A 21,024-nucleotide genomic window follows, 5' to 3' on the forward strand; every position below is an offset into this window, starting at 1 on the left:
AAGGAAACTTCTATATTTTCGAACTAATTTTACCCATGGTTTTGCCAGGCGATCGCAGGGGCATTTCAAGGGGGTTTCAGAGGCCTTCAAGGGAATCCGCTGTGGTTTCAGGGGATCCTGGAAGAGGTTCCAGTTGGCCTCTTGGACGCTTTAACGGATCTCACGGAAATTCCAGAGGTAGGTTTCAGAAGGATTTTAGAGAGTTCTAAGAGGTACCAGAAGATGAGCGTTTCAAGGGAGCCCCAGTAAGTTTCAGGTGTACGAGGAGGTAGCAGGGGCTTTTAAGGTGTAATTACAGAAAGTTTTAGGAGCTTAGGGGCCGTTCATAAACCACGTAGACTTTTTGAGTGGAGGGGGGGGGATCTGACCAAAGTCTACGCTCCATACAAATTTCAAAATTTGTGTATGGACAAAAGTCTACGAGGGGTGAGGGGGGGGGGGTGGTTTGTCAGAGATGGCCAAATTTTGGTCTACGTGGTTTATGAACAGTCCCTTACTAAAGGCGTTCCAAGGGGTTTCAGAGCCATTTCAATTTGTTTTCAGATGCGTATCGAGGCATTTCAGGTCAGGGATGTATCACGATTTCAAGAACACCCTTAAATCAGAGGGAATTACAGGCGCGTTTCATTTTTTTTTTATCTTAATAGAGAGACTTTCAGGCCTCGGCTGGCTCGTCTCTAATTTCAAAAGTTATTGTGCTGGGGCCTCTGAAAATCCTCTGAAACTTCCAGAAGTGCCTCCGAGAACCCACTAAAACCCACATGAGCTCCATGTAATGCACCCAAGGAGACCCCCGAAAACGCAACCGTAACGCCTCTGAATCCCGCCGAAAATGCTCTGAATTTTCTTAAAATGCTTCTGACATCCTTATAAACCCCCCGGACCCCTTTGTAACGCACCTAAGATCCACCGAACTGCATCCGAAAAGGAGCGTTCATAAATGACGTAGCATTTAAGGGGTGAAAAGGGAATCTATAGGGGAGAAACTATACTACAAGTGGGAATGAGTAAAAAACCGGCCAAAAACGCTAGGTCATTTATGGACGCTCCCTAACACATCTCAATTCCGCTCAAAATGCTCTAAAGCCCCCTCAGACCCATGTAACGCATCTGAGACCCTCCTAAACCCACGAAAATACCTCCGTAACGCCTTTAAGTGCCGCCGAAAACGCTCTAGCCGAAACTTCCTGAAATGCCTCTGACATCCCAATAAAACGCTCTCGAATCCCATGTAACGCATCTGATACCCTCCGTAACCCCCGAAAACGCCTCCGTAACGCCTTCGTAACGTCTCTGAATCTCGTCAAAATTACTCAGAAATTTCCTGAAATGTCTTCAAAATCCACTCAAGACCCTATGTAACGCACCTGAAATACTCCGAATCCGACATGTCTAAATTCAACCACATCCAGCTCATCAGACATGGGCAAAACACCAAACCGTGCCGCACCGGTGGTGTGTTTGCCCGTAAACACACCACCGTGTGTGTTCATATCACCACCTTCGTTGTGCTTCCCCTGATGGACACGCAGTGCGACTGACGAAACACTCGTGTCGGTGTTATAACTCGAGCCTCAGTTTCGGCTCCGTGTTTCAGTTTTGGTTGGGCACGGAGGCCGAGTGTTTCCGATTGTATGAAACACCAAAGCAGTGAGCTCGGCCACAGTGCGTGGTAGCTTGGCTGCATCAGAGCCACTGAGTCAGAAGGGACGAGAAAGACACAAAAGGAGCCACCAAGTACTTCACTCTCGTCGTCGACCAACAGCATTTGCAACTGGTGCTGGAGAATGAACGGCACCGAGCGCTTGAACTCGCACGAGTGTTTTGCATAATCGGAAACACTCGGGCTCCGTGTTACCCGAAGCGTCGAACACCGTGCCCAGTGCCTGAGCACCGCCACCGACACCGGTGTTGAGCCAGACACGGTGCGTGTTCGTTCTGAAACACGGAGAGCTAGGTGGTCGCTTGGCACCCGCGGTGGTGTGTTTGAGCATCGACTCCTCGTGCAGTGCAGTGTTTGGACATGTCTGATCCAGCTCATTTTAGAAGCACAACCTGAGGGTATGGTTTATGAAAAACTTGTGCAGCTTGGCCAGTTCTACAAGAAATTCATGTCATTACTACATTTTCTTAATCACAATATTGGTTCTGAATAGCTTTCGCTCTTTTTATGCAGGGCATAAAAAGGTGCATACATTAAAAGTGAATAAAAATAACATGTATTTTTAGAGGTTTTAGTGTACAATTAGATCTCAGGGGCGTTTCGAGGGTGGGTTCTTGGGGAGTTTTAGGAAGTACCATGAGGTTTCAGACTCGTCTCAGAGGCGTTTCAGGTGTAGAGAATAAGCAGGTATTTCAGAAGATATATTAATAACAATTACTGAATTAGGATTCAAACACGGTTTATTAATCTTTCCACGCAAACACTATCAGGACGCAAACAACTCTCATCACAACCAATCGTCACGCTTCGCACTTCTTAACTAACTCCCTTTCCTTCTGCCTACTACGATACCTGGATTTCCAACCAGTTCTATCTAATACTCTACAACCCTCCCTTACTTTTATGATTTTAATAAGAAATGTAATCTTTGTATCTCTTCGGCTCGGATCTCACTCTCTTCATATTCATTTGTGTTCTTAGTTTTTCAGCTTCGCCCTCCCCAGAACTACGTGTATTGACATCGATCTGTCCGGCATCAGTTTCAGTCTCGCTATTCCTCATGTTTGATGTGCTTGCTTCTTGTTCTTGTTCTTCATCATTTCCAGCTGAATCTCCATCTGTTTGTTGGATCTTCTTCAAGTGTGCCACATTCCTCCTATATTCCTTACCAGAACCGCATGATCGTACTGTAGCATCTCCTCCTACTCTACGGATGACTTGTAATTCTTCCGGTGCATAATCTGATTGTAGTTTATGAGTTTTCTTCATTCTTTTCATTACCACACGATCTCCAACAACAATTTCGCTTTCCTTAGCCGACCTTTTCTTATCAATATATTCTTTTTGTTTTTCCTTATGCACCATATCACGATCTCTTATCTCTTCATCCATTAATTCTGCAAAAGGCACACTGGGCAGCTTGCTACGAATCTTCCTTCCGAACATAAGCTCAGCAGGCGATTTTCCCGTTACGCTGTGATTTGTTGAATGATACGTTAGCAAATATTGCCTCAACACCAATCTCCAATCTTTACCCAGTTCTTGTGCTATCCTCAATCTCTTTAGAATCGATCTATTTTGGCGTTCAACCTCGCCATTCATTGCTGGCCAGTAAGGAATGGTATTTACGACCTTTATTCCGTTGCTTTTACAAAAGTCTTGAAATTCTTCACACTTCTCGCTAAACTGTGGGCCATTGTCTACACGTATTGTCATAGGAAGTCCATATCGACTAAACACTATGGCCAATTCCTTTATAGTATCCGCTGTCGTTATTTCCATCATTTCGCAAACTTCCATGTATCGACTGTAATAGTCAATAACTACCAATAAATGCTGTCCTTCTGGTAATGGTCCCAAAAAATCAGCTGCTACATCTATCCAGGGTTGTTCAGGAAGCTCACGACGCACCATAGGCTCAGGTGAGCTTGGTGCAGAAACCAATGTACAACCTTTACACAGCTTCACAAATTTCTCCACCTGTTGATCCATTTTTGGCCACCACACATTAGTCCTCAAATGACTTTTCATCATATTAATACCTGGATGTCCTTCATGCGCAATCTGTAGTACTCGGTTACGGAGTGTATTAGGAATGACAATTCGATCAACTCTTAACAGCACTTCATCAATGCAACAGAGTTCGTTTGCAATCACGCGGTAAGATAACGGCAACGCTGATTGATTCTCATTCTCGAGGAGCGAAATGACATTGGAGATTTCAGTGTCTTTCTGACTTTCGTTCCTTATCTCATTCCAATCAAGAGCAAACGTGGATCCAGCCATTACAGCTATTTCTCGAATACATATTTCTTCCTCCGGATCAAATGCGGATGATTTTAGAGTCGACAATCGAGAAAGGCAATCAGCAATGTTCTGACTTCCAGGAATATGTACCACCTGATAGTCAAACGCCTGTAATCGTAGCACCCACCTCTCGATTCTTGCACATGCCTTCGAACGAGGAGTAAACAAAAACTCTAAAACTTTACAATCAGTCATCAAGATGAATGATTTGCCATACAGATACATCCGGAATCGCTCAACGCTCCATGCTAAGGCCAAAGCTTCCTTCTCGGTTTGGCAATAACGTTTTTCAGTATCCGTTAATGATTTAGAAGCAAATGAAATTACTCGTCGATCGCCATCCGCATTTTCTTGCAACAGAACTGCTCCTAATCCTGATGGACTTGCATCGGCAATTACTGTTGTGTTATCTTCGGCATTGAAAAATCCTAGAGACGTTGCAGCAGCGAGCTTTGTTTTTATGGCTTGGAAAGCTCTCTCGTGTTCAGCAGTCCATTCAAATTTCGTCTCCTTTTTCGTAAGATTTCGAAGAGGTTCAGCAATCGTTGCAAGGTTCGGAATGAATTTGTTCAAATAGTTTGCTAAACCTAAGAAGCTTCTTACTTCGGACTCGGTAGACGGTGAGCGAAACGACGAAACTGCATTCAGTTTGGCTTGCGATGGACTTATGCCGGTATCAGAGATCCGATGTCCCAAAAACTCCAGTTGTGAAACCCCGAAAGCACACTTGTCCCAGTTTAGCTCTACGCCTCTTTCTTTAAGCCTATCAAGAACCTAGAAATAAATTCACATAACTCTTCTGTTTATTTATCATCTAATCTACCTCTTGACAAATCTTAAAATTCTACCTTCTTCAGATTTCTATCATGAATCTCCTTTGTTTCTCCTTCAATAATGACATCATCAAGATACCAGCAAGTTCCTTCGCAACCTGACAACATCTCTTCCATGATACGCTGGAAGATCTCAGGTGCAGTCACTAGTCCAAATGGTAGACGTTTGAATCTGAAGAGTCCTCGGTTGGTGATAAATGTTGTTACATCTCTTGATTCCTCACTCAGCTCAACTTGATGGAAGGCTTCACGGATGTCTAGCTTACTCCAAATCTTTCCTTTCCCCAATCGCGCAATATACTCTTCAACCACAGGCATAGGAAAATGTTCCCGAACAACTGCTTGATTAACTCGTCTCAAATCCAAACAGATCCTCGGTTCTCCTGAAGCTTTTCCGACAACAACTAATGGTGACACCCACGTTGCAGGTCCTTTCTTTACTTCGATTATATCGCGAAGTAAAAGTTGTTCCAGCTTACTGTTGACTGCCGCTTCCATTGGTATTGGTACTCTTCTCAGAGGTTGAAACACTGGTTTGACCTATTTAATAAATTACTCATTTTAAATTTAATTTCTCAAAATAAAGCATACACTAGTTTAACCTCCGGATCCATTTCGATTGACGCCTTCACTCCCTTGATTTTGGCAAATGGCTTAGCTTTCACATCGACGTTATTCACTTCAACACCAACCTTCAAGACACCCAAACTCTTCGCCGTTGAATCGCCAAGAATATCCTTCTGACCCCCTCTGACGACAAAAAATTCTGCAAACGCTGATCGCCGACCGATGTTCACTTCCGCTTCGAATGTTCCAACAACGTCGAGGGGTCTTTCGCTACCGTATCCTCTCAGAATGCGCGCCGAACCTTTGATCGATTTCACAACTCGTACTGCTTTCGTTTTCAGCATCTCCCACGTCTTCAACTTTATCAAATTCGCATCAGCACCAGAGTCGATCAAAACCTTGATCTGAACACCGCCGATCGTAGCTTCCAGCATGTTGCTTTCGTTTCCTCCATAAAACGCATAGTAAATCTTTTCGTCCGGCTTGAAATCATCAACTTCTTCAACTTCGGTAATATTATCGGGCTGGTTGTCCACCGTGTACACCTTCTTCGATACCTTCTTGGAGACCCCAAACTGGTTAACAGGCTTACGTTTCTTACACACAATCTCAAAATGTCCGAGTTTTTGACACCGACGACAGGTACGACCTCGAGCTGGACACTCCGGTGAGTTGGAAATATGGCCCATCTGTCCACACGCGTAGCAAGATGATTTGGAGCTCATTGAAGATGATTGTTGATTTAAACGACGATTATGAACAGCAGACAAATTTCCCACACGTTCGCCAAACTTTTTAGCCGTCGAAATTACACCTCTTCCTCGTTCAATCTCGTAAACTGATGATTCCCGCGAAACAGCGTTACTTTCTTTTAGCTCTTTCATCTGATGATCCGTGTCTTCGATGGTTGCAGCAATCTCTTCTATTTCCTTCAGCGTGCGATCGCGTTTCAAAATTGATTTGCGCAACTCATCTGACCGACAGTTTTCCACTACCACATCGATCAAATATATTTCCTTCAGAATTTCGCATACTTCTGACGAATATTTTTCGAAACCACAATTCATGATTTGTTGACGAAGACGAATGATGTAATGCGAAAATTTCTCGTTTGAATCTTGTTTTAGCTTACGAAGCTTCCTGCGCTCGATAACATCCTGTCTGCCGGCTTGAAAGTACGAGTCGAGCAACTCTATGGCTAGGTCACAGACCTTCGGCTCAAGAGTAACCAATGGCATTTTGGCATGCTCAGGCAAACTACGGAACACCCGTTGTAGTTCCACTCCTCCTAGATGAAGCAACTTCGCGCGCTTCATCTTTTGGTCTGTTATACCGAACGCTTCAAAATAACATTCGAGAGACCACTTCCACGTTTCCCATTCTCTTGAAAGTTTTCCTTTCTCGATCATGTCACATCGAAACGGTGCTATTTGACGCGATTCTTCCATCTGTAACGTTTTTTTTTAAATTAACCAATTAGACTTGACAGAAAAATGAAACATTTTTTTTTTATATATTTTATTTGAATTACCGGATGATGGCGTGTGCAACAATAAATAATAAATCAAAACAGTAAGAGCATAAATGTAATACTGACGCATATATATATGTATATATTTTACCTTGATCCATCTTATCACGTCGGATGCTGGAACTGTTTGGTATAGTCGCCTAGAAGTTCGGCCTCGTTCGGCTGCTAGATCTGCTTCCTCGTTTCCAATAATTCCGGAGTGACTTGGTATCCAGCAAACTACGATGTTTTTTCGTGCCGCCAGCTGTTCAAATTCTTGCAAGAACGGATGACCGGATTCACCCTTATCGATGGCAGATATGCAGCTTGCTGAGTCGGATAGAATTATTGTAGGTGTCCTTGGAGAGTAGCGAGCAGCAGCTACCAAAGCTGCGGCTTCTGCTGTATATACACTGCACTGTTGGTTGAGGCTTCTTTCAATTAGTAATTGATTTCCAAAGACGCCAACTCCAACTTCGTTTGCCTTTTTTGATCCATCGGTGAACAGCTTACTAAAGCTTGGATATTTGTTATTGAGATGCTCTTGTACAATGATCCTTGCACACTTCGTGTTTTGTCCTTTCTTGAAAGCTTTTTCGATGGACCAGTCTGTTTTGACACGAGCGGAATTCCACGGGCGGCGGCCTACACGCTTGAGCTTGACTATGTCTGGAATCGTTGCTTTAGTTGCTTCCAAGAGTACATTATTGGCTGCTTCCTGGTAGTGTGGGAGATTGCACCACGGTTAGCTGTTTCCAAACCGAATGGGATTCTCATCGACCAACTTTTTTGAAAATTTGCAAACCGTTGACCGAAAAATGGTCCGATAGGAAAGATCGTCGTGAACAACGTACCCTCACTCGACTGAGAATCGGTCACACTAGGATGACCAAACAGCACCTGTTTGACCGAAATGCTACGAAAAATTGTGAAGTTTGTAAAACAGAACTTTCAGTAGAGCATATTCTGCTTAATTGTATAAAATACGAACACGTCAGGGAAGAAGTCGGTCTAAGTAACAATATCCAATTTGTATTAAGAAATAACGAAAGTGAAGAAAGAAAACTTTTGAACTTTGTTAAGAAATGTAAAATAATTGTGTAAGCAATAATTAAGATAAGATAATAATGAATTCTCTCAAATAAAGGCGAATGAACCATTCGGTTTAAAACCTTAAAAAAAAAAAAAAAAAAAAAAAAAAAATATTTTACCTTACACTGTACACCGGCCCAAATCCCACATTTGTCTCGTATGGCATACATCAAACTCAAACATTAATTATAATTCAAGTCAATTGTTAAATAAGATCAAATAAAAAAAATCAATTTGCGATGAATACACATAAGTAAACAATTTCAATAACGTTGAAATATTTACTATTGGTTCTAATCAAACCATTCTGTAGACATTTGAACAACCCTTGATAAAATCATATAATCGTGAAAATAACTTCATGTTCGAACACATATTTTTATTATCAAAGCCAAAGGCTGAAAATTTCTATAATAAAGCTAAATCAATTCAATCGACAGATTTGCATTGTTCGTTTAAATTCATAAAAAAATATTTGAATGATTTCAACTTAACATCACAACATTCAAAGAACCCTTATGGTAAAAAAAATGAAAACATTCTTTTAACGCTTTTGCTTTAATTCAAAGTGTTCCTTAACGATCCTGATTTCCTTTGAACGCTCCTGGTTCAGTTCAAAATATCCATAGAAACTCCCCAAATTCAAATCAAATTTCCGTTCAAACGCTCCTGGTTCGAAAACAAAACTTCCTTTGAATCCACCTGGTCATTTAATGTCCTCTGAACGCTTCTGGTTCAAAATTACTTGTCAATAATTGAACACTGCCGGTTCAAAACATCCTTCGAACGCACCTGGTTCAATCCAACTCTCCATTCGAACGCTCCTGGTTCAATTCGAAATATCCCATGAACGCTCCTGGTTCAAACCGAACACAAAAATCCTTCGAACGCTCCTGGTTCAAATCTATACATTCCATGAACGCTCCTTGTTTAAACCGAACACAAAATTCCCTTGAACGCTCCTGGTTCGATTCAATTTACCAATCAAACTCTTTTGGTTCAAATAAAACAATCAATCGTATAGAAACAAAACACAACAAATACTTACGTTCTCCTAGTAAACTCCCAATCCAGATCCAAACATCAACCGTATCAAAACAACGGTAAATCTATATACTTTCAATAATTGTCAATTACTTACACCGTATCACATTACTTTGCTTGGTTTTAAATTGATAAAAAAATCTAGTTTCAACCGAACACTCAACATAACTGTATTTACACTTTTTTTTATGTAAACAAGAAAATCGACACCACATCTCAGCTACTATATTGTTGCCATCTCTTTTATTCCACTTCATTGTACACACCCATCATCATTACCCGTCATTCAATGATTTCATTCATTCGGAAAATACCAACTGCAGCAGTAAATCACCAACACATTAGCAGAAAACGATTTGCTATCTTGCTTCTCAATGAGCCATTTTACGAAATGACAACAATGTTGATGATGACATTGGTTTTCACGGGTTATTGGACGCTACCTTCTGTCAAAATTCATTCATCAAATCGGCTCGTAAAATGGACTATTGTCCATCGGCTAGCTGTCAATGACACTCTGACAAAATATTGTTGTTACTAAAATAGGCCTCCTTGCCATTGGCGAATCAGAACCTTCCCTCAAATAACAGCGTTGTTACTATAGAAACAGTTGCTCGATTCATCATGGCCTCTCGAACCATCAATAGATTAGTTATGGAATTGTTCACCCCTGAGCCTCGGTGTACAGTGTTGCTGTCGTTGCTATGGAAACGACAAACATTTTTTCATCAAAATGAAAAAAAAAAAATCATTACTTACCAGAAAAATTCAGATATTGAATCACTTTTCTCAAATTATTCACTTAGTTTTTTAATCAAAGCTAATCTCATACCTTTATCCTCGTCGCCAGTTGTAGAGAATAAGCAGGTATTTCAGAAGATATATTAATAACAATTACTGAATTAGGATTCAAACACGGTTTATTAATCTTTCCACGCAAACACTATCAGGACGCAAACAACTCTCATCACAACCAATCGTCACGCTTCGCACTTCTTAACTAACTCCCTTTCCTTCTGCCTACTACGATACCTGGATTTCCAACCAGTTCTATCTAATACTCTACATCAGGGAGTTTATGGGGGCACCAAGAGCGTTGAAGGGTGACCCAAGGGGTTTCAGGAGGTAGAAAGAGATCTCAGGAGCGTTTCATAAGTGACTGGGAGCTTCAGAGCGTATCACGAGGTCTCAGGGGCGTTCAAAGGAGATCCAGGGGTTTTCAGGGGAATACCAAGAGGTCTCCAGGGCTTTTCAGGGGGCCTCGGGGGTTTCTGGGAGTAATATGAGGCCTCAGGGGCGTTCAAGGGGGTCTCAAGTTGTTTCAGTGGTGTTTTAGAAAGTTTTAGGAGGTACGGTACCAGGAGGTCTTAGGGGCGATTCAAGGGGCACAAGGGCTTCAGGGGCATATCAGCAGATCTCAGAAGTGCTTTAAAAGGATTCCAGGGTATAAGGATCGATTGATACCAGCTGAAACTCTCTGAAACACCCCAGAGACCCTCTGGAACTTCCCGGGAACCCTTGCAGCATCGCAAAGGCCCCATGGAACGCCCTGAGACTTCACAAAACGACCCCGAGAACCGCTCAAGCACCCTGGGACCCCTAAAGGCCTTTGAAACCCCCTGAAGTCCCAAGAAAGGCCTCTCAGTTAACCTGAAGCACTCCTGAGCCCTATTGGTACCCCCTACAATCTCGTAAAACGCTCGTGAGACCCCCGAAATGCTCCTGTGAACCCGAGGATCTTCTATGGAAATACCTTATATTTTTGAAGCGTTTCTAAGCCGCTTGGAAACTTATGTCCCCTGAGACCTCCTGAAATGCCCCTGAGACCGATTGAAGCCCCCTGGAACCCTCAAAAACACCATGAGATGACCCTGAGACCACATACTTTCTTACCGGTCAGATGAGGTCCTCAGTGTCCTCTGCTGTAAATAGGAGTCGTCTTCATTCGACTCGGTCCATGGCTGTGCGTCTCCAGTTCCGCACTCTGCGAATGGTCCGCAAATCGTCCTCCACCGACCCAACTAGCTCACTGCGAATCACGCTTTCTTGAACAGGTCGGATGGCTCTCAAGAACCATCTTAATCGGGATGCTATCCAACATCCTGATGACGTGACCCGCCCACCGTAGCCTTTCGATTTGAACGATGGTTAGTTCTCTCAGCAGCTGATGCAGCTCGTGGTTTATTCGCCTTCCCCAAGTCCCGTCATCCCATATAGCCGAGGCGGTAAACGCACGGGTATTCAGCATGACCATGCTGAGGGTGACGGGTTCGATTCCCGGTCGGTCCAGGATCTTTTCGTAAAGGAAATTTCCTTGACTTCCTTGGGCATAGAGTATCTTCGTGCCTGCCACACGATATACACATGCAAAATGGTCATTGGCAGAGGAAGCTCTCAGTTAAAAACTGTGGAAGTGCTCATTGAACACTAAGCTGAGAAACAGGCTTTGTCCCAGTGAGGACGTTACGCCAAGAAGAAGAAGAAGAAGTCCCGTCATCCATCTTCACTCCACCGTAAATGGTACGCAATACCTACAGTTCAAAAACTCCAAGAGCGCGTTGGTCCTCTGCACGAAGAGTCCATGCTTCGTACCCACAGCGGACTACCGGTCTAACCAGGGTTTTGTGGGTAATTTACTTCGTTTAACGGTGTAGAGTTTTGTGGAGTCCAAAGTAAGCTCTATGTCCTGGCACAATGCGTCTCTGAATTTCTCTGCTGGTGACGTTGTCGCCGGTCACCAGTGAGCCCAAATACACGAACTCTTCAACCGCCTCGATTTCATCGCCGTCGATAGTAATTTGGGGTGGTGGGCGCGGTAATTCCTTCTTGGAGCCTTTTGCCATCATGTATTTTGTCTTCGACAAATTATTGACTGATCCGATTCGCCTGGCTTTATTTTTAGTCGGATGTTCGTTTTCGCCATCGTCTCAAATTAGCGAGCTATAATATCAATATTATCGGCGAAACAGACTTCGTGAAAATCGTTCGTCTTGTGTTTACTCTCGCTCTCGTTTTTACATCCTGTTGGGTACACAACTTCTCTGGAGGTAGGTTCGTTGCACTTACCTGGATTAGCAGCACCAACGACTTACCCAGAGCCACCGCCTGCACCGATGAAGGAATGCCGACAGCTGCTCTCGTTGCAGCCACCGGCCACTGGATGCCGACAACCGTGCACGCCACGGTTACCAGCCACCGATGAGGGAATGCCGACAGCTGCGCTCGTTGCAGCCACCGACGGGGAAACACACTCGCCACCGATGACCGTGCTCGCCACCAGCCGACGTTGGGGAATGCCGACAGCTGCGCTCGTTGCAGCCACCGACGCGAAAACACACTCGCCACCGATGACCGTGCTCGTCACCAGCCGACGTTGGGGAATGCCGACAGCTGCACTCGTTGCAGCCACCGACCACTCGAAGCCGACGACCGTGCACACCACGGTTATCAGCCACCGCTACCAAAAACCTCTGCTCGAAGGACCACGGCTGGATTGCCGAACTCTCGCTCGATCTGCCCGCCGCCGCTTGTTTGCCGACGATAACGCGAGAGGAGGGACGCCAAAAGGGAAGGAAAATATTTCCGAATAACGAATAACTCTTGGCATCCACTCCTTCGGTATCACGACCAATCAAGCACGGCGGTGACCACAGCTACTCCTCTCGATGCACCGAACCGACCGCACCACGGATCGGTCAACGGCGACGCTGAACAGGACACAACACGTTCTCCTTGCGCACCAGCTCCGACACACACAAACTCGCCACCGGCTCGGGGTGGAAGGGAAGAGGAAAATGCCAGCCGATCCTCGCACCGATCGGGCTAGCCACCACTACTACTATTCTTTCGGTACAAGAAAACGCTTGCTGCTCCGTTCAAGACGACGGTTTAATAATGACTGAATACAAAAAATGACAATGACACACATTATATAGAGTCTCCATTCAATGAAATGAGTCGGCCAGCACTCGCTTCGCTGCACAGCAAGCTCCGCCCATGCGAAGCACAACACGCTAAAAACCGCCTGGCTGTCAGCGTTCCGCTTGTATATAATTGTCGGTCGACGCCGGAGTGGCCGTCATTCGCCCTGCACGCGTACGGCGCGTACATATTCCCGCCGGTTGGAATACAATTCCAAAGCAGAAATAGATGGCTGGTTGATATAGGCCAACGACAGCGACTCTATCTTCGGGGATGCGAACGCCGGAAATCACCACAAAAACCTCAGTGTCGGCGGCTCTGGTCACATATCCTCTCAGGTAAAGTGCAACATCAAGAACCCATTTCCTCAACTCATCCGATATTCTGTCCCTCATCAGTAGCTCAATGGTACCCGTTTCTGCACTTATAGTCCACTTTGCCCTTAAAGGAAGCGATGAAGAGTAATCAATTGTCCACTCAGCCCACAAATGCAAATAGTTCACACTGGACAGTCCTTTCACCTCCCGCAAATCTTGATCAAAATTGCACTGGATACGGTAGCACTTCATCAGTTCACCAAGCACCAACCTCATAACTTCCTGGATCATATACTCCACAGTCTGAAGATCCGGAGGAGCACTCACTCCCTCATCGAAACAACACAACAATCCTCGGTAACACTCTCTAAACACTGAATTCGTCTGACCAGGCTCGGCTCTGGTGAATTCCTTCGAATAGCAGCTGGTTTGTTTGCAGATTCCCAAAGCACAACTTATCTCCGGGAACGCATCCGGACTCTCCACGAACCACAGCAACTCGACCGGACTGTTGGACCACAGCCGGTTCTCGCTCACGCCAAACTGCACTAGAAACTGTCGGAACAGCGCGGTATAAAGTATTCCACTCCATCTCAACCCACTCATCAACTTCTGCTGGATCCTCCGCGTCATCACCCTCCTGTAGCATCGCATAGAATTCGAACTCCTCCAGAGCAACATTCGACCACACTTTGGACTCCACAACGCACCCGATTTTCCCGCCTCTCCTCCAGAATCCTCTCTCTGAATTACTCTCTCTTGTTTTCGGTTAGGGTATCCCCTTAGCTCGATTACCAGAACTTCCCCGGTGGACCCATCACTCGCTTTCAACTCGCTGTCAAACACGTTTGCGCTGGTACCTGCAGACTCCACTACGGCACAACTTGGGAAACTATTCGATTGACTGACCGCATCGACTCGTTCATGGATATCGTTGTAAACATCTTTAACCACCTTCGCGAAGGCCGGGCACGACTTCATAATCTTGGATTGGATGGCTTGATCTTCCTTGCTGGACACGAACCCTTTTACCGTTGACGACTTGGAGTCTCCTACCTCGCTAACAAAATCGTGGAACTGTGGTATAACCATGGCTCGCTCGCTCTCGTCTCCTCTGCTCGTTCCGCACAAGTTGTCTTCAATATTCTGCTCTTCAATCATTGGCACATTCGACTCTGGACACTGTCTTTGTTTGGAAAACCGCTGTAACATCTCCTGCAGCAGGCTCTCATTGGTGGCACACATCACGTGGTAGGCTTTTTCTCCAGCCTCCTCAAAGGCACCGGCGACAACCCCTCCAAACTGGGTCTCATACACTATGAATTGATTTTCGGAGATTCTCATTTGAGCCCGTACCAGGATTGAAGGAAAAGACTCAGCACCAATCAGCAGGTTCACATCTTTAGGCTCACTGGATCCTGGATCGGCCAACACGACATCGGTGGGGATCTTCCACTCCGAGATGATCACCGGTACGGATGCGATCCCTCCTGACATCCCCATTGTCACCGAACAGTCGAAGTATCGCTCGATCTTGTTGTTCTCACAATACGAAACTCCATACTTGACTCCTCTTGCTCCCTCAACCGGCAATTCAGCAGGGCACCTCGGCAGCCCAATCAACTTCACGGCAGACTCCGATACTAGACCAATCTGAGACCCGGTATCCATAAGCGCACGCAACTTGTTGACTCCTCCGCTCTTCGCTCTTACATTCACCAACGCCGGCATCAAAAGTACATGGTGGGGACGACGTTGAACACCGGAACGTGCTTCAGACACTACATGCTCGGGTACAGCAGACTCTACTGCCATCTTCTCCTCTGGCTGCTCGGACGCTACGCTGGAACTCTGCTTACTCTGTTCTGTTAGGGTTGGTTTCTCTAAGAGCAACTCCGATTGGTGCCTCTCGGAACACGACTCCTTTGATGTACAAGCTCTGACCTGGGGGTAGCCGAAACCCTTGGTCACTCGATGATCCACCCTCACTCTCAATAAGGAAGGACACTCGTTGTTGCTGTGCTGGTCTGCACAGCTCTCACTCTCCGCTGAACTAGCTATCGCTATGTGCGACACTGGTGGTGAACTGGTCTCTGCCATCGTTGAAGGTCTGGAAGATGGCACCCTGTTCACCTCAGATCTCTCGAACACTCGGCCACGATGTCTCACGATCTCCTGAGGGCTGTTACGCTGCTCGGCACAACTCAAATCCGTCAGCTGATTAAGCTTCACCAGTGCATCGGTATGCAGCTCATCGAACTCGTCAAATTCCCTATCTTGATCCTCGAAATCTGCGCTCGAACACTGATCCATGACCAAATCATGCTTCGCCAAATACTCTGCGTAGTGCAACTCGAGTTGTCTCTCAAACACCTTCAACTGGGAAAGGCTCATCATCTCGGGACTCTCGGTGGCATCGATCAGCTTCTGTACAATCGCCGTCACTCGTGTCTGAACCTGTCTACGCTGGTGGATCAACTGCTTCAAACTCTCCATGGTTCTCACACTATCACTTCAGTACACTGGGCTATCGCTTAACTGTTGTTCACGCTAATAGACTATCGCTTCACCATTCACTAAAGTTCACGAAGGGCAATCACTTTCACTTTCTTCGGGTACCACTGCACTACAACTCACCTTGACAGGAATCTCGTTAGGACCGACTACGAATATTCGCGGATAGACATAACTCCTCTTACGCGGTTCGAAAGTTTACGGAATTGTCACGTTTGGGGCTAAACACACTCTAGCTCAAGGATAACAGTTCTAGCTCAATGGAAAAACTTTCTCGGGGAACTCAATATTTAACAATGGACTGTATCTTCACTGGCTCTATCCGGCTCGGTCCGGACCAAATGTTGGGTACACAACTTCTCTGGAGGTAGGTTCGTTGCACTTACCTGGATTAGCAGCACCAACGACTTACCCAGAGCCACCGCCTGCACCGATGAAGGAATGCCGACAGCTGCTCTCGTTGCAGCCACCGGCCACTGGATGCCGACAACCGTGCACGCCACGGTTACCAGCCACCGATGAGGGAATGCCGACAGCTGCGCTCGTTGCAGCCACCGACGGGGAAACACACTCGCCACCGATGACCGTGCTCGCCACCAGCCGACGTTGGGGAATGCCGACAGCTGCGCTCGTTGCAGCCACCGACGCGAAAACACACTCGCCACCGATGACCGTGCTCGCCACCAGCCGACGTTGGGGAATGCCGACAGCTGCACTCGTTGCAGCCACCGACCACTCGAAGCCGACGACCGTGCACACCACGGTTATCAGCCACCGCTACCAAAAACCTCTGCTCGAAGGACCACGGCTGGATTGCCGAACTCTCGCTCGATCTGCCCGCCGCCGCTTGTTTGCCGACGATAACGCGAGAGGAGGGACGCCAAAAGGGAAGGAAAATATTTCCGAATAACGAATAACTCTTGGCATCCACTCCTTCGGTATCACGACCAATCAAGCACGGCGGTGACCACAGCTACTCCTCTCGATGCACCGAACCGACCGCACCACGGATCGGTCAACGGCGACGCTGAACAGGACACAACACGTTCTCCTTGCGCATCAGCTCCGACACACACAAACTCGCCACCGGCTCGGGGTGGAAGGGAAGAGGAAAATGCCAGCCGATCCTCGCACCGATCGGGCTAGCCACCACTACTACTATTCTTTCGGTACAAGAAAACGCTTGCTGCTCCGTTCAAGACGACGGTTTAATAATGACTGAATACAAAAAATGACAATGACACACATTATATAGAGTCTCCATTCAATGAAATGAGTCGGCCAGCACTCGCTTCGCTGCACAGCAAGCTCCGCCCATGCGAAGCACAACACGCTAAAAACCGCCTGGCTGTCAGCGTTCCGCTTGTATATAATTGTCGGTCGACGCCGGAGTGGCCGTCATTCGCCCTGCACGCGTACGGCGCGTACACATCCTCTAATGCAATGTCAAACAGCAAGCACGAAAGACCACCACTTTGCCGTAATCCTCTGCGATATTTGAAGAGAATCGAGACTGTCCCTGATACTCGAACTACGCACATCACTCGGTCCATCGCTGCCTTGATCAACCGTATCAGTTTATCCAGAAATCAGTGTTCTTGCATCTGTCATAGCTGGTCTCTTTGAGACCACATGGTACCCTCTGAAACCCTCTGGGACCCCTTGCAACTCCCTTGAAATCTCCTGGTACCACCTGAAACTCCCATGAGGCTTTCTGGAATTTCCATGGAACCCCTTGAATACACATTGAATGAGACTCCCTGAAACGCCCCTGATACCTTTTGAAGCGTTCCTAAGGCCTCCTGGAATCCCACGGGCCGCTTGAAGTATCCCTGAGGCCCCTTTGAACCCCCTGAGACCTGAAACCCTGTCAGAGCACCTTGGAGGCCTCTGAAACCCCCTGAGACCACCTGGTACCCCCACAACTCCCTGAAACACTCTTGAGACCCACGAGAAACCTTGTTTTGCTTGAAAGTTAGAATATTTTAAAATTTGTAATTTTTCATGGACAATAAAAATGAAGCATTACTTTCTGGTTTTCAATCCTCCCTTAATATTTGTGTGAAATCGAGCCTCGTCTATCAACATAAAAACCATGATCTGTAATGCAAACTATCTCTTCATTCCATCACTTCCCGTTCCTCAAAGGCACCGCAAAGACTAGCGGATCTGTCCTCATCAAGTCACGACGACGATGACGACAACAACGAGTGTGCCGTTTTCATTTCGTTCATTTTCCCGGTTGTCATTGAACCAACAACTTTGAGGAATTTATTCTTCTGTTCCATCAACCTGCACTACTATAATGTAGTAGGTATCAAAAGAACGAACGCATTGTGATGAAGTGCGACTTCCTTCCCGGATGCAGCCAAGCACGATGACGTCACGCGGTGAGTGCCTCCGTTTGAAGTTCTGTGCATTTGAAATTCGTCATAAGAACCGGAGAAAGCTTTTCCTTTTCGCATCCTCTTGTCCAGCAATATAACTATATTATACTCTGAAAACTTCTGAAGAAACGGAGGAATTTCCCATTCATTGTGTTGATGATAGTATGATACTACAAGTTGTGGGTGGTCGTTTGAGATTTGTAGCCTAACGAAGCACAGGAAAGTGAAACTATAATTCTAAAAGTTTCCCATGATCACATTAACATTAAATGATATTAAAAATAAGTTGCTGGTTTTGAAAATTGAGACAGATCGCTTGTTGTAAACAGCACACGCGTATTGTCGCTAAGGATGTTTATAAGTACCCTTATTCAAGCATCACAACCCTTTAATCTACACTCAGTTTCTTAGAACTGCTCGAACGATGTAAGACAACCTGCTTTCCCTATCTGAATCTCCGTGTTTTCATAAATTATCTTTTTTCACGGTCGCTCACGGTTCGCACACTCACCCCTTACGGAGTGTATAATTCCCTATTCATGACTATGCAAATTAATTAACCTGGATTCTAGCAAAAAGCTTACCTTGCCTTGCCGTCTTTATCGAAGTGGTTACACACGTTAACAGTGTTCCTCTTTAGAACAGTGCCTCTTGAACAGTACGGAAAGTAAAGTACCGAAAATGAGGCTTTCTGAGAAAAGCCAATTTTGTTGCTCATGTTAAGATTGTCGAAATATGCAAAATGGTTTCAATGGAAGTATCTACATGGATGACTGTTTGTCATATATGATGGCACGTTTTCCGCTTGGGTTTTATTATTCCTAACGAACAACAGCAAAAACTTAATGGCCGATAGACCATCTAGAAGAAAAAAACTGCCATAATCCTAGCACGATTCGTCCAGAAATTTCTCCGTGGATCACTCCAGGATTTTTTCTGGTGATTCCTCGGGTGATTCCTCGGGTGATTCCGGGGATTCCTCCAGGAATTCCTCCAGGGATTCCTCCAGGAATTCCTCCGGGGATACCTCCAGGAATTCCTACGGGGATTCCTCCAGGAATTCCTCCGGGGATTCCTCCAGGAATTCCTCCGGGGATTCCTCCAAGAATTCCTCCGGGGATTCCTCCAGGAATTCCTCCGGGGATTCCTCCAGGAATTCCTCCGGGGATTCCTCCAGGAATTCCTCCGGGGATTCCTCCAGGAATTCCTCCGGGGATTCCTCCAGGAATTCCTCCGGGGATTCCTCCAGGAATTCCTCCGGGGATTCCTCCAGGAATTCCTCCGGGGATTCCTCCAGGAATTCCTCCGGAGATTCCTCCAGGAATTCCTCCGGAGATTCCTCCAGGAATTCCTCCGGGGATCCCTCCAGGAATTCCTCCGGGGATTCCTCCAGGAATTCCTCCGAGGATTCCTCCAGGAATTCCTCCGAGGATTCCTCCAGGAATTCCTCCAGGAATTCCTCCAGGGATTCCTCACCGAATTCCTTCGGGGATGCTTCCCAAAATTCCTCCGGGAATTCTTCCCGAAATTCCTCCGGGGATTTCTCCAGCAATTTCATCGGGGATTCCTCCCGGAATTCCATAGTGAATTCCTCTCAGAATTCCTCCGGGGTACTCCAGGAATTCATCTGGGGAATATCCTATCGAAATTCGTCTGAGGGTTTATCCAGGTATTTGTCTGCGGATTTCCCTCGGGAATTCCTTTAGGAATTCTTTCGGGGATTCCTTTAGGAATTCTTTCGGGGATTCCTTCAAGAAATTCGTTTTCCGCTTCGGTTTTTTTAGTCCTATCGACCAACAGAAAATATTTAATGGCCTATTGACCTTCTAGAGAAAAAAAAATCGACATAAAACAAGCATGATTCAGCCAGAAATTTTTCCGGGGTTTCTCCAAAAATTTCTACGGTGATTGTACCAAGAATTCTTGCAGAGATTTCTCCAGGAAATTCTCCGGAGGTTCTTCAAGGAATTCCTTCGGGAATTTCTCCTGGAATTTCTCCAAGAATTCCCATAGGGATTCCTCCAGAAATTCGCTCCGGAGATTCCTCCAGTGATTCTTCCGGTGATTCCTCCAGGAGTTTGTGTGACTTACTATCGATGTGTGACGGATGAACCACGAACTCGCTGCACTCTACGAGCATCCAGAACATAATATGTTTAAATGTCGATCAACTATTTTTGTCTAGGTTTAGTCGTCATGTTCAGTAAATCTAGAAAACTGGAATCAACACAGCTTCATTATTAAATTACTGAGCCATCAACAGAAACATGACTCATTACCGCCCCGCTTGTTCAAAATTGTTACAAAAACGTTATGTTTCATCGTCGGCTACGGACCACTCACTTCTCCACAAACAACATCCATTTTTTGAAAGTCGTTTGGCTGTCTGCAAATGAATTAATCTTAATCTCTCGCTGCTTTATCTGACAAAGTTGTAATAACCATCTGCAACCCAACAGCCCGCATCCAGCTCTCTTTTCAGCTTGCTCCGAGCTCCATAGCTGCCAAAATCTGGCCACCCGGCGCTGAACGGCAACCGTGTAGTGTAGTGCGTCTGATGGGGTGTTATCTGCTCGGCAACGTTGACGGTTGAATAAATTTAAATTAGCGTTTGCCATAGTACGATGAATCTTACGCCTCCTCTAGTTCGACCGACTTAATCGCAGCGCCTCCTCCGGCGTTCTACTCACTAAACCATAATGAACCCTTTTTCAGCCCAAGCAGCTAGCTAGATATCCGTCCTCCCGCATCGCGGTGTTTGTTGCCAGCAACCGTGCGTAGGCGAATCTTTAATCAGGCCGGCATATTTTAAATAATTGAAAAATGGGGTGTATCCTGTCATCAAATAGCACACAGCGTCTGCACAGTT

At 45.8% G+C, this 21,024-nt stretch overlaps 1 protein-coding gene across 1 annotated transcript; it reads right to left on the bottom strand.

Annotated features, from left to right (window-relative positions):
- Window positions 1-5,378: 5,378 nt before the first annotated feature.
- LOC134291168 (uncharacterized) lies at window positions 5,379-6,608 on the bottom strand. Its single transcript, XM_062858586.1, has one exon. It carries the CDS (start codon window positions 6,606-6,608, stop codon window positions 5,379-5,381), a length of 1,230 nt encoding a protein of 409 aa, XP_062714570.1.
- Window positions 6,609-21,024: the final 14,416 nt, after the last annotated feature.

Source organism: Aedes albopictus, chromosome 1, assembly GCF_035046485.1.
Source record: "Aedes albopictus strain Foshan chromosome 1, AalbF5, whole genome shotgun sequence".
NCBI classification, from domain to species: Eukaryota; Metazoa; Arthropoda; class Insecta; order Diptera; family Culicidae; genus Aedes; species Aedes albopictus.